Genomic DNA, 15,000 nt, shown 5'->3' with positions numbered 1-15,000 from the left:
AAGGGTAACTGTCTGGAAACACCCAAACCCCTCTTGGTACTGGCAGGTGGTGATGCAGACTGGTTGAGAGAAGCTGAGAGAAGGAGTGTTTGGTGTTAATAGGTTAGGTTAGACTGAGGTTAAGTTGAGAGGAATTTTTTTTTATTATTATTTATCTTTTGTTTATTTCGTTTATGTATTCATTTAGTAATATCTGTATTAGTTCGGGATGTGAGCTGTTACGGGTTGTTAGAAATTACAAGATAGGGCAAGAAAGGTTTGGTTTTGTTAATGTATTTGTTATAGATGGCTTGTGTGGTTAGGTGTGCGTGCTGGAGTGATGCGTGGTGGTGGCGGTGGTGGTGGTGGTGGTGGTGGTGGTGAAGAGAAGGAGGGTGTGGTGTGTATTTCTTATGAGTGTGATGAGAGCGTGCCGGAGTGGTGCGTGGTGGTGGTGGTGGTGGTGGTGAAGAGGAAGGTTTGGTGGTGTTGTGTATTTATTATGAGTGTTGCGTGTTGTTTACAGTCATATGGCACTGAGGCGGGTGGCACTCAGGTCCTCTAGTCAGCTGATCATCAAGACGTCTGCTACTGAGTCACTTGGCACTCAAACCACTTTGGCCCCAACCTGTCTCTAGAATGAGGCTTCTTAACTACAGGCTTGGTGAAGATGTGGACCCACGCATGCCATTATAACGTTCAACAACCCACCCACCTACTCACACACCCACCTACTCGACCACTTCTACCTGTCCACCCGTCCATTCCCCATCCACCCACCCACTCAACAACCTCCGATCGCAGGTCAAGGTTAGGCCAAGGGAACAGAGTGCGTCAGTCAGGAACAAAGCTAAAAGAGTGCAAGGATTTATCAGTAGGAGTGTAACAAACAGAAGTGCAGAGGCTATCCAAGTTGTATCTAGCTTTAGTTAGACAACATCTGGATTACGTTGTGCAGTTTTGGACACCGCATTATAGGAAAGACATAGATTCCTTAGAAGCAGTGCAGAGGGGCATGTCTAAAACTGTTGCGCCTTGTTGGAGTACAAAAATTTTCTGGAAATGACTTTACATATAAAGAAGGAGCGGCTTCTTTTTTGTTACTCGGTTCTTCTGATACACCAGCGTGATGACAACTGACTCAGCTGAAGTGTGGCAAACTTAATAAAGTTACGACAAACTTTGACTTCAGTGTTACTTGCATGACTACTCAGCGAGAAGGAATTCACTGCCAGGAGTGCCAAACCCAATGCACCACGCTGCGGCCCCTTCCTGAAACAGAAACACGAGAGCAAGGCCAGAAGTGTCTTGCCACTGTGTGTGTGTGTGTGTGTGTGTGTGTGTGTGTGTGTGTGTGTGTGTGTGTGTGTGTGTGTGTGTGTGTGTGTGTGTGTCCCTTCAGGACTAATCCTCACAGCAACAGCAAAGGTGCGCAACATTACTCTACGGGAGAAGGCAAGCGACGCCATTATTGGAGAAGGATAGCTGTGGCGACCGTTATGGGACCAGCCCAAAGGAGAATATAAGAGTAATATTATCACTGTTAGTAGTAGTAGTAGTAATAGTAGTAGTAGTAGTAGTAGTAGTAGTAGTAGTAGTGCCCCCCCCCAGGGCAGCGGCGGCGCGCCTCAAGGTCCCACACCAGTGAGGCTGGAGTTAAGTTCCCTCCATTCAGGACTAACTCCACACATTAACACACCATTATGTTCACTACACCACTGACTCTCGCTTCCGTCAAGATCGACACTACAGTAATTTTGTCATTGTTAAGAACATCCTCACGTAGCATGATGTTCACTACACCATTGAGTTTCGTTTTCGTCAAGATCATCACTACATCCAATTTGTCAAAAGTAAAAATACAAATTTTTTCATCACCTGCCCCTTCGTGAAGACACCTCCTCCTTCCAGCAAAGTTATCGCAAAGCAATCGCAAAGCTAGAATGACGCCGCTTTCCGCCGCTAACATTCACGCTGTGCTGGGCGTGGCCCGCGACGCTCCCCTGGAGGAGATCAAGCGGGCCTACCGCCGCAAGGCCCTCGCGCTGCACCCGGACAAGAACCCGGGCGACGCTGCCAACGCAACTGTGCGATTCCAGCAGTTGCAGGCAGCCTACGAGACGCTCTGCCGCCAGAAGGAGGCCGGCGGGGGAGCCTGACGAAGGCCAGGAAAGGTGGGAGGATGAGAGGAAGCGAGAAGAACAGCAGAGGAAAGAAAAGGAGTGGAAGAAAGAGGAAGGAAGGGAACAACACCAAAGAGAGAAGGCCCGGCAGTGGGAAAAGAAGGAAGAGAAGCAGAGGAAGAAGAACCACAGAAAGAAGAAGAGCGCACCGGAGGAGAAGGAGGAGGAGGAGGAGGAGGAGGAGGAGGAGGAGGAGAAAGAGAAGGAAGAGGAGGAGGAGGAGGAGGAACGGCCTACGTACTGGGAGGAGGAAGAGGAAGAAAGGGGGACGAAATGGGAACAGAGAAGAAAATATGAGAGAGGACACGGGAAAGATAAGCGCCATAAAAGAGAGGAGGCAAAAGAGAGGAAGTGGAGCAAAAGAACAACAGAGGAGGAGGAAGATGAAGAGGAGGAAGAGGTGGAGGAGGAGCAGGAGGAAGAGGAATGGGAGATGAACCGCAAAGATAAGGAACAGGTAAAGAAAGAGAGGGCATGGGAGAGAAAGAGAAGGAATAAGAGAACACCCGAGGAAGAGAAGAAGGAAGAGAAGGAGGAGGAGGAACCAGTGGACAGAGAAAATGCAAGAGAGAGAAGGAAGCGGAGAGAGCAGGAGAGGAGGAAACGAAAAGAGGAAGAGGCAAGGATGAAAAGAAGGCGGCAGGAGGAACGGAGAAAGGAGAAGGAACGGGTGAGAGAGATGGAGGAGGAGAAGCAAAGGGAGGAAAAAAGGAGGAAGATGAAAGAAGAGGAAGAAAGGGAGAAAGAGAGAGTGAGGCGAGAAGAGGAAGAGAGGGAGAAAGAGAGGGATGAGGCGAGAAGAGGAAGAGAGGGAGAAAGAGAGGGTGAAGCAAGAAGAGGAACAGAGAGAGCTAGAGAGGATCAAGCGAGAAGAGGAAGAAAAGAGGTTAAGAATGAAGCGACAAGGAGAAGAGAGAGAAGAGGAGGAAGGGAAGAGAAGGAGACTGGAAGAGTACAAGGAGGAAGAGGAAGTGAGTGAGTGCAGTAAACAGGAAGAAGAAGAGGAAAGGGGAGGCGAAGGGAGGATGAGACGCCAAAAAAGGTTGAGGATAGTGAAGCAGAGAAGGAAAAGAGAAAGGATGATGAGGCGCGACCAGGAGAGAATGAGGCGCCAGCAGGAATTGGAGGAAAGGTTGAGGCGACAGCTGGAGGAGGGAAGGAGCAAACAACAGGAGATGAAGAGGGTAAAAAGACAGGAGAAACAGAAGTTGAGGCAAGAGCAGGAGGAAAGAATGAGGAGAGAGAAGGAGGAAGAGGAGAAGGAAGAGAAAGTGCGGCGAGAGAGGGAAAGGGAGGAAAGAAAGCGTAGGGCTGAACAGAAGACGTGGTGAGGAAGGCAAGAGAAGAACTTGGCAATTTAAGAGAATGGCGTTGACTTTTAAGGAAAACGTTAAAAAATTCTGGAAAAAAATATATATAAATAAATCGAAAAAAAAAAAGACTGAATGAGTAAATGAATAAGGAGAATAGATATTAAGTTAACTGAAAATGAACTAAAACTAAATAAAAAAAAAAAGAAACGAAGAAAAGTGAAAAAAAAAGTAGGAATAAGACTTTGGTGCATCCAGTGTCCGTAGTAGAAGGTGATGACTTGGAATATTGTCCCAATGTTATGATGCCCCCATGCAATGAAAGAAACTCAATAAAAAAAACAAAATAAATTAATAAAAAGGCGAAAAAAAAAATAAATGTAGACTAAGAGACGAAATAAATTGGAAAATAAAAAAAAATAAAATAAAAATAAAATAAGAAAATAGAAAAAAAATGCTTAAATGTGTGAATGAATAAGAGTAATATTATTAACTTAATATGTGAGGAAAAATTAATATTAAGAGTGACATTAAACTGAACTAAAAATGAAAAAAAAAAAATTAATAAAAACTAAAAAAAAAAAAAAAAGTGTTAATAATGTGTTCACTAGATGGACAGAGTAATGAAATGTTTCAGATTCACGTAACGTTTATGTTAGTGATGATACAATAAAGGGAAAAAAAACAAAACAATATAAATAAAATAAAATAATAAAACGACCAAAAAATAAATATGGAATAACAATAAAAGATAATGAAGAGATAATCAACAATAACAACAACTAATGGATCGGGATAAAAGGAAACACGATCATACGTTTGCCAATCAAGTCACGTAAAAAGTTGTGGCGTGTTCCCTGCTGTACAATTGCCGCGCCAAGTCACGCCACGAGCTGGAATATCCGTCAGTTTAATTCAGTACAGGAATAATGAGCGGCGTTGTGTTAAAGCCCCGCCAAGACCAAGGAGTACTATGGCTGTGACCGTCCGAAGCCGCTGCTTAATTGCTTAATCTAAACTTTCACAGTCATTCATCCATACATTCATACATTCTCCACATCCATTCATCATTACACACACACACACACACACACACACACACATCTATCTATTCACCCATAACGTCCACCCACCCATTCACTCACCCACCCATTCACTCATCTAACCATTCATTTACCCATTAATGAACTGACTCACCCTTCGATCCATCTATCCACCTATTTATCCACACACACACACACACACACACACATATCAACCCGTACGTATACTGTAGGAGTGGCGATTTACATCCTTCCACCTCTCTCTCTCTCTCTCTCTCTCTCTCTCTCTCTCTCTCTCTCTCCTCTCTCTCTCTCTCTCTCTCTCTCTCTCTCTCTCTCTCTCTTGTTTCATAGAAGTAATAAGAATTCGTTTCATAGAAGTAATAAGAATAAAAATCATAATATCTACGAGTACTTTGTTACAATTCTAAAGCCACGACAACGTCTTATAGTTTGTATCCCCACCCCCACCTCTCCCCAGTGTGTGTGTGTGTGTGTGTGTGTGTGTGTGTGTGTGTGTGTGTGTGTGTGTGTGTGTTTTATTGTGTATTGTCCTGAATGTTTAGGAGAGAGAGAGAGAGAGAGAGAGAGACAGGTCCGGACCTGCGCTAAAAATTTTCAAAAAATTTGAATTTCAAGAATATTTACATAACTATTCTGATAAGTTCTTTACTTAAAAAAGAAACCTTTATACATATGCAAAATAGTCTTTTGAGTTCTTTGGAGTACGGTACAACGAAATGTCATATTTCACTTTTTATACAATTTAAAACACGTAAAACACACACTTTTTCGATAGATATATCAATTTTATATCGATATTCTTCTTCTTCATTTTATGATATAATAACCTATAACCTTCAAAGAAAAATTTTTATCTGAAAATTTTTTCAATTTTTTGTACAGGTCCAGACCTGCGGTAAAAATTTTCAAAAAATTTGAATTTCGAGCATTTTTACATAACTATTCTAATAGGTTCATCACTTAAAAAGAAACCTTTATACATATGCAAAATAGTCTTTTGAGTTCTTTGGAGTACGGTAACAACGAAATGTCATATTTCACTTTTTATACAATTTAACACACGTAAAACACACACTTTTTCGATAGATATATAATTTTCATATCGATATTCTTCTTCTTCATTTTATGATTTAATAATTTATATTCTTCAAAGAAAAATTTTTATCGGAAATTTTTTTCAATTTTTTGTACAGGTCCGGACCTGCGCTAAAAATTTTCAAAAAATTTGAATTTGAAGAATATTTACATAACTATTCTGATAAGTTCTTTACTTAAAAAGTAACCTTTATACATATGCAAAATAGTCTTTTGAGTTCTTTGGAGTACGGTACAACTAAATGTCATATTTCACTTTTTATACAATTTAAAACACGTAAAACACACACTTTTTCGATAGATATATAATTTTTATATCAATATTCTTCTTCTTCATTTTATGATTTAATAATCTATAACCTTCAAAGAAAAATTTTTATCGGAAATTTCTTTCAATTTTTTGTACAGGTCCGGACCTGCGCTAAAAATTTTCAAAAAATTTGAATTTGAAGAATATTTACATATTTATTCTGATAAGTTCTTTACTTAAAAAGAAACCTTTATACATATGAAAAAATAGTCTTGAGAGAGAGAGAGAGAGAGAGAGAGAGAGAGAGAGAGAGAGAGAGAGAGAGAGAGAGAGAGAGAGAGAGAGAGAGAGAGAGAGAGAGAGAGAGAGAGAGAGAGAGAGAGAGAGAGAGAGAAGGTGGAAGGATGTAAATCGCCACTCCTATATATACTGTATACGGTATACGTGACAGTATACGGTTTACAGTCACGTGGTACTAGGGCTGGTGGTACTCAGGTCAGGTGATCCTAAAGACAGATCGGCCTGAGTGCAAAATATGCCTCAGAATGTTTGGTGCTCGAGACACTTGGTAGCCAAACGTCTGGACTACAGGGTTCGTGAAGGCAGCAAGTGGATCCGCACACACTGATATAATGAACACGGGTGGGTGAGTATAAGAAGAGAGGGAACGGTGTTGTCTTCCTGTGTAACTGCTTAAGGATTTGGTGTGTTAGAGGTACTTAGAGACTGTTTAAGAGAAGCAAGACTTATTTTGTGATGTGCTCGTTTCAAGGATGTAGTAGTGTGGTTATGATGTTTGAAGTTGTTTTGAGACTAATTAAGGACTGTGTTGTGTGTGTGTGTGTGTGTGTGTGTGTGTGTGTGTGTGTGTGTGTGTGTGTGTGTGTGTGTGTGTTGCTATGAAAGAGTGTCATTAGGTATGGTTGTTACGTTGTTAAGGGCTGATGGACGTCATGTAGTTCAGTGTGCGCGGGGTCCACATCTCTCCACCAAGCCTGTGGTTAATAAGGTCTCATTCTAGAGACAGTTTCAGCCCCCAAGTGGTTTGAGTGCCAAGTGACTCAGCACCAAACGTCTTGATGATCACCTGACTTGAGGACCACATGACCTGGAGTACCACCCGCCTCAGTACCGAACGTCCCGCTCCCCTTGCGTGGGTGGTGGTGAAGAGGAGGTTTGGTGTCGATGTGTATTCGTTATGAGTGTGATGAATGGTCAAATTATTGGGGGTTGCTATCATTTGTTGTCAGAAGGGTCTTATTTCATGTAGTTGGGTGCGGATGTTGTGTGTGGTTAGGCGTGCTTGGTGGGTTGCTATGGTTTGTCAGAGATTGTTTTTACGCTCCAGGATACACAGCGGTGAGTGAGTGTTGGGGTGCTGTGTGTTGGTACAGCTGTGCTATGCTGTACGAGTACAGTTCCAGTCCCCATGTTACAGGAAGTTTGTCAGAATCAGTACAAAGGAGAATGTCTAAAAAAAGATACTAGGAAAGAGGAGTATTTCTTACGGAAGGTGATTGAAGCTTTTAAATTTTCATTATTTAGAGAGGCGTAGATTAAGTGTAGACCTGATGGAAGACTTTACGCCGTAGAGGGAATAAAACCAGGTTGACGTAAACAAAATTCTCAGGATCAGTGATCAGAACAGAACAAGAAATACTATGTTCAAATTTGAAAGAGTAACATTTAAAAAGGAAATATGAAGGAATTGCTTCTCAAACAAAGTAACAAAGTGACAAATGAATTAATGGACTCAATATTCAGGTAGTTAGTGCCGGGTCATTAGGGAGCTTTAAAAGAAGGTTAGAAAAATTTATGGATGGGGACAATAGGTGGAAATAGGTAGGCAGGTTTGATGCAACGTGGGGACCTGACGGCTTCATACAGCTTCCCTTATTTTCTATGTTATGTTTTATCATGCATTAATTGTGGTTATGGTGTGTCATTTGACATGGTTGTTAGGGGTTATTACAGGCACTCGAAGGCTGTGGAAGGAAGGGAATGGAGTTGTCTTCCTGAGTAACTACTTAGGGATATGGCGTGTGGTTAAGCTGTTGGAGGTACTCAAGAGATTGTTTAAGAGAAGCAAGACTTATTTTGTGATGTGCTCGTTTTAAAGGTGTGTGTGTGTGTATGTGTGTGTGTTTGCTATGAGAGAAGGGTCATTAGGTATGGTTGTTAAGGGTTGTTAAGGGTTGAAAGACGTCATTTACAAGGAGTGTGTTGGTTTCGTTAGTTAAGAGTGAATGTTTATGTTACGTAAAGTTATATTACATTAGATTAACTTAGCTGATTTAATTAGAAATGGTTGTCAAGTGCAAGTTAAGAACGCGGCGATGCTATGAGTGACTGTCAAATACTTGGAAATACAGGGTGTAAATACGAGTTTCTGCAGATATTCCCAGAGATGAAAGTACAGGTTTATCCAAGTCGAAAATGTAAGAGGTTGTCGAGAACTTGGAAAATAGGAGTAATTATGAGTTAAGTAGTTAGAAATAGTTAGCGGTAGTTTGGAATGTAAATAGTTGCGGGTGGGAGTAGTCAAGAGAAAAAGTAATAATTAGGAGCAAGGAATTTTAGTAATATAATAACTTAAGTAACAATTACCAGTATGAGTAATTAGGAGAAAAAATAATTAGCAAGGAGAATATTTAAGACAGTCGTGAGTAGCTAAGAGTAACGAATAGTTGAGGAGAGAGAGAGAGAGAGAGAGAGAGAGAGAGAGAGAGAGAGAGAGAGAGAGAGAGAGAGAGAGAGAGAGAGAGAGAGAGAGAGAGAGAGAGAGAGAGAGAGAGAGAGAGAGAGACTCGTATATACAAGCTTTTAAAAATAGTATCAATATCAACATGCAAAGTGCGAACAAACAAAGAAGTGACTGACGAACTGATGAATCGAGAAACAGAGAGAGAGAAGAGAGAGAGAGGAGAGAGAGAGAGAGAGAGAGTGAGAGAGAGAGAGAGAGAGAGAGAGAGAGGAGAGAGAGAGAGAGAATAGAATGATATATTAACCTAGACAGACATATGCAGTGTGGACATAAAGGACGATACACAGATAAAGAAATAGATAAAGACAGATAGATAGACAGACAGACAGACAGACAGACAGACAGACAGACAGACAGACAGGACAGACAGACAGACATTATTCAGTCCAGCAACAGCTTGCAAATCCCACAAACCAAATGCTGCGAGCTTTAAAGAAAGGAAAGGAAAACAAACAACGCATAAATCTCTCTCTCTCTCTCTCTCTCTCTCTCTCTCTCTCTCTCTCTCTCTCTCTCTCTCTCTCTCACTCTCTCTCTCTCTCTCTCTCTCTCTCTGCCTCCAACATATCTTTCTTGGCACAGCTTTCACCAACTTTTCTCTCTTTTTCTTTACTCACATGTTTCTCTCTCTCTCTCTCTCTCTCTCTCTCTCTCTCTCTCTCTCTCTCTCTCTCTCTCTCTCTCTCTCTCTCTCTCTCTCTCTCTCTCTCTCTCCTCCCACAGCACACAAACACACACACACACAAAGCACTCTACCCTCACACCTATCCTCCCTTAACTAAACCCAACCTGACAAAAGGAAAAAAAAAAAAATTAAAACACCAACCTATCCTAAACTAACAGAAAACATCCATACATATCCTACAATCCCATCATCTCATCCTACACGCCTCCTGCAGGACCGTGCGTGGCGGGAGGTGGTGGGGCTAACCATGCCTCGTTACTGCCTGTTTGGGGACACCGTGAACACTGCCTCGCGTATGGAGTCCACGGGAGAGCAGCTACGCATTCACACCTCGCAGGCACACAAGGACATGTTGGAGAAGCTGGGAGGATACGTGCTGGTGAAGAGAGGGCTTATTTTCGTGAAGGTGAGGCTGAGAGGATGGTTGAGGTGCGTTGGGGAAGGTTGGGGTTGGAAAGAAGAAAGGGAAGTGGCCTAATTTTTGTTGAGGTAAGGATGGAGTGAGTAAGAGAGAGGAAATGAGATAGAGACGGCTGTTTTACGTGAAAGTGAGGCTGGGAGAGGTTGGGGAGGCTTGGAGAAGGTGGGGAGGAAAGGAATAGAGAGAGAGAGGCCCCTGATTTTTGTGGTGAGGCTGGGGAAGGGTTGGGGAGGGTTTAGGGGGAAGGTTTGAGGAGAGTCGGGGAGGGAAAGAAGTAAACAGAGCGACCTGGTTTTTTGGGAAGGTGTGGCTGGGAAAGTATTGGGGGAGGGTTGTGGGAGGAAATGAGGTAAAGAGAAGGCTAATTTTTATGAAGGTGAAACTGGGGAAGGGTTAAAGAGGCTTGGGTAAGTGTGGCAAGGTGTGGGGAAGATAGTGAACAGCTGATTAAAGGGAAGAAGTGAATGAATAGTTGATTTCAGTGAGGGACGAGAATGGGGGAAGGTCGGCACGAGGTTTGGGTGGGGAAGAGTGAAGAAAGGTGTGATACTTGTGAACGTAGGGGCAAAGAAGGTTGGGGGAAGAGTTGGGGAAGGTTAAGGAAGAGGTCGCGGGGGATAAGTGCTGGTCATGAGAGTTGGGGAGGGAAAGAGTGAAGCGAGGCCTAATTTTTGTGAAAGTGGGCGTAGGAAAAGTTGGGGAAGTTTGGGGCAGGTGTAGGGAAAAGATGAAGTTTGGGAAAGGAGTGAGGAAGAGTGACGGGGGTAAAGAGAGAATGGGGAGAGGCAGAGAGGCGGGGGGAGGAGGGAATTGGACAGGGTTCGTTTGGAAGGAAGCAGGCTAGGAAGGATGAATGGAATAAAGGAGAGGAGGAGAGAGTAAAGGGGCAGTACGAAGGGATGAATGGAAAGGAGGAAGGAAGGGAGGAAAGGATGATGGAAAGAAGAAAGTAGGAAGGAAGGAAGGAAGAAAATAAAGAAGGAAAGGAGGACAAAATAAAATAAAGGATGAAAGGAACAAGAACTGTTTATGGAATAAGTAAGAAATGGATGAGAGAGAGAGAGAGAGAGAGAGAGAGAGAGAGAGAGAGAGAGAGAGAGAGAGAGAGAGAGAGAGAGAGAGAGAGCCAAACACAGCCACGACACACCTACGTTCATTTCTCACCACTGGCCTCCAAACACTGCCAAACCTGACCTAAATTTAACCTGACCTTCACCAAACCTGACCTAACCTTTCCTGACCTGAGCTGACCTTCCACACGCAGGGCAAGGGGCAGATGGTGACGTGGTGGCTAGTGGGGGGAGGCCAAGGATGTGGAGGAGGACCACACCCCCAACACAACCCCCACCACAACCCCAACTACAGAAGAGGAATCATCTACCACCACCACCACCACCACCACCACCACCACTACTACTACTACTACTACTACTACTACTACTACAACTGCTACAACCCCAACATTCAAAGGTGGTTTTAGTCCATCCCCCACCACATCACACCTCTCCCATTCACCCCCTCCCATCATCACCACCTTCCGAACTCTTAGCCCATCCTCCCCCACTCCAGTCACCCCCAGAAAACACCTCCCCATCACCACCATCACCCCAGTAAGCCAGTCACCCCTTCATCATCACACCCCCACACACACACGTACATGACAAGCACACACACCCCATTCATGTGTACACGTCATATCACCAAACGTACATGTATATAATGATAGTGGTATGTAGATGTTTATTTACGTACATGAATGTGTGTGTGTGTGTGTGTGTGTGTGTGTGTGTGTGTGTGTGTGTGTGTGTGTATGACAGTAAATGTTTATGGATGTATGTATTTATGTATAGATGAATGGATCTTTCTCAGCACACACACACACACACACACACACACACACACACACACACCACAATTAAGGCAAGAGAATTAAAGATAATGAGAAAATTATCTCTATGTTGTTACACTGTATCTAATCTCTCCCCTCGTTTCCCCTCCCTCCCCCCCCGCCTCCCTACACCTCCTCCATCCTCTCTCCTGCACTTTCCGTCTCATTCTCTCTTTCCCATCTCTTTGTTTTCTCTTATATCCTTGTTTTTCCCTTATTTGCAACTTTTATTTCATTTTTCTTTTTTTCTTTTGTTTTTTTTCCTCTCATTTCCCTTTTCCCTTTCTTTTCATCTCCGTTCTTTCTCCATTTTCCTTCCTTTTCCTTATTTTTCCTTTCTCTGTCTTTCTATCTCTTCCTTTCTCATTCCTTTTCCTTTTTTCCTTCATTTTCCTTCCTTTCTCTCCTTCTTTTCCCCCTTTTTTCTTTTTCCTCCACATCTTCCATTCTCTCTCTCTCTCTCTCTCTCTCTCTCTCTCTCTCTCTCTCTCTCTCTCTCTCTCTCTCTCTCTCTCTCTCTCTCTCTCTCTCTCCCTCATTCATTTTCCTTTCTCCCTTTCATCCCTCTACTTCACTTCAATATTCCGTTTTCTTTTTTTTTCCCCTTCCCATCTCTTCTGTTCCCTCTCCTTTCTCCCCTCCCTCCACTCATTAATTCCTTTTCCCTGCCCTTACCTCGGTACCTCATTGCCACACTCATTTATTCCTCCCCTCCTTCCCTCCCTCACCTGCTCCCCGCGTCACACCTGTACTAATCAACGCCCCTTCACCTGTTCCCCTTCTCACCTGTGATATCCTGTCTCATGTGGAAACTCTCGAGATTTTTACCTGAGAGAAGAAAAATAAATTAAGTTATATATAGATAGATTATGATTTTGTATTATTATTTTTATCGGTCTCTTATTACTACTATTGAGTGTGTAAATATTTAATACGAGTCATGACAATACGAGTAATCTAAGAAAGCTTATATATATATATATGTATACAAAGTTAATAAAGGGATATAAATATATAACAATGTATGTAATAATAATAATAATAATAATAATAATAATAATAATAATAATAATAATAATAATAATAATAACAACAATAAACAAATAAATATATGAAACAAATCTAGTTGTGGTATATTTTGTATCAGAGAGAGAGAGAGAGAGAGAGAGAGAGAGAGAGAGAGAGAGAGAGAGAGAGAGAGAGAGAGAAGAGGAGAGAGAGAGGAGAGAGAGTACAACAGTCATCCATACCTACCTAGTTTAATTCCACAAGGAAGTGATCACAAGCAGTATTACATGTTACTACTCATCTACCGGTACCTGTGTTCATTGCCCCCAGTAAATACCCTTTGTACAGCAGCAGTCAAAAGTCTCGTGTCCCATTCATCTTATTTCCAGTGGGCTTCGTGTTTTCCCTTGATCTATTGTCCTGCCCTGGAATTCTCTTAGTTGTCAAGATCATTTTTAAGACTGAGAGCTGATGAAAGGAACGATTGAACGGAAAAAAGAAAAAAAAACGAAACGAAATAAAGTGAAAGTTGGTATGGAATGTTGATTGACTTCTGACTGAGACTGTACTAATCTGCGAAACTTTATGGCGGCGCGAACGAAGTGTTGTGGAGGTTATCAACATGGATGTCGATATATAAATGCAGCCTTTTGCCTTGTATTTCGTTTGTGTTTTTTTTTTTTAATTAGTGTTCTTTTGAATGTATGTATTGTGATCTGTTGTGTTTCTCGTTAATTGCTTGCTGCTGCTGCTGCTTTTGTTGTTGTTGTTGCTGCTGCTGTTACTGCTACTGCTACTGCTGTAACTGCTACTGCTGTTTTCTCCTCCTGCTGCTGCTGCTGCTGCTGCTGCTGCTGCTGCTGCTGCTGCTGCTACTACTACTACTATTTCTATTACTACTACTACTATCATTATCATTATTCTTCTTTCACTAGTACTGCCGGCTATTACTACTACTACTACTACTACAACAACTATCATTATCATTATTCTTGTTTCACTAGTACTGCGGCTATTACTACTACTACTACTACTACTACTACTACTAGTATCATTATCATTATTCTTCTTTCACTAGTACTGCGGGTATTACTACTACTACTACTACTACTATCAATACTACAACTATCATTATCATTATTCTTCCTTCACTAGTACTGCGGCTATTACTACTACTACTACTACTACTACTACTACTACTACTATCATTATCGTTCTTCTATTACTAGTACTGCTGCTATTACTACTATTAATACTATCGCTACTACAGCTACTTTCACGTAATTTTCCTCAAACTTTAAAAAGCTCCTTATAACTTTTTTTTTTTTTTTCGTACAAAATGAGCCTACATAAACTTAAGCTTCTGTTGAACACACACACACACACACACACACACACACACCTAATTGGAGGGAGGTGTCAGACCCACACCTGATTATATCGCTGACAGGTGTGAAGTGCAGGCGTAGGTGTGGGAGTCATTACGCACCTGTCAAACACACACACACGTACCTAAACTCCCGTCTCAAACATTTGTCTACAACCTGACTGAGCCTATCTAAAAACTACCATAGCACCTATCTATTCCTACCTACACCTGTCGATAAACCTCTTCACACACATGTCCATACACCTGTCTACACCTGTCAAACTGAACCTGTCTAAAAACTGTCTAACCACCAATCCAAATACCAGTCTACACTGATAAACCTCTTCACACACGTCTATACACCTGTCACATCTGTCCAATCACCTGTCTGCAATTTTTTCACACCTGTGCACACCTCCCTACACATATCGAGGTCTCTCTAAAACAGATGCATACTAATCTAAATACATTTCCACACCTGTCAAAACTTCTGCCCACACCTGCTAGTATATCAGCACATCAGCCCACACACCTGTCACAACGCCACCCCACACACCTGTCCTGGACTCTCTCACATGTGTAACTTTCGTCCCAAAATGTGAGCTCATGTAAAAGCGACAAGAGTAATTTTTTCACAACACTTCGTCCGCTGTCCCATATTGATTCGTGCACCGTGCCAAAGATATTCCTGACCCTTGTTTAGTCTTTCAGAAGTTTTCGCTCCCGCGTCCTCAGTTTTGAAGGTTGTTTTTTTTTTTGTTTTGTTTTTTAACCCGATTTATTATTTTTAACAGTTTAGGTAATGCCGCAATTCTTCGCTCAGTATTTTGCACGAGGCATTCGTTCAACGCGTCAAAATGTTTCGTGGGTATTGAGTGAGAAGGATCTCTTTTGTCACCCACTGTACATTTTTCACTAATATCCTTTACACTACTTGATTTTTTTTCCTCCACAGCGTTCATAATGACAATCTATACATTA

General features: G+C 42.1%; 2 protein-coding genes across 3 annotated transcripts in view; one reads left to right on the top strand and one right to left on the bottom strand.

Moving 5' to 3' along the window:
* The window catches only part of LOC135115374 (guanylate cyclase 32E-like), an 88,049-nt gene extending 75,892 nt beyond the window's left edge, over window positions 1-12,157 (top strand). The window contains 2 exon segments of the mRNA XM_064032082.1: window positions 9,548-9,739; window positions 11,019-12,157. Coding sequence (XP_063888152.1) covers window positions 9,548-9,739; window positions 11,019-11,368 — 542 coding nt within the window. The 3' untranslated portion in view covers window positions 11,369-12,157.
* LOC135115376 (ER membrane protein complex subunit 8-like) overlaps window positions 1-15,000 on the bottom strand; it is a 123,155-nt gene that overhangs the window by 97,183 nt on the left and 10,972 nt on the right. The gene's annotated exons all lie outside the window — the stretch shown is intronic.

The sequence above is a fragment of the Scylla paramamosain genome, chromosome 29, assembly GCF_035594125.1.
Source record: "Scylla paramamosain isolate STU-SP2022 chromosome 29, ASM3559412v1, whole genome shotgun sequence".
Taxonomy (NCBI): Eukaryota; Metazoa; Arthropoda; class Malacostraca; order Decapoda; family Portunidae; genus Scylla; species Scylla paramamosain.
The sequence above is the reverse complement of the archived record's forward strand: the minus strand, read 5'-3'. Positions and strand labels throughout refer to the sequence as shown.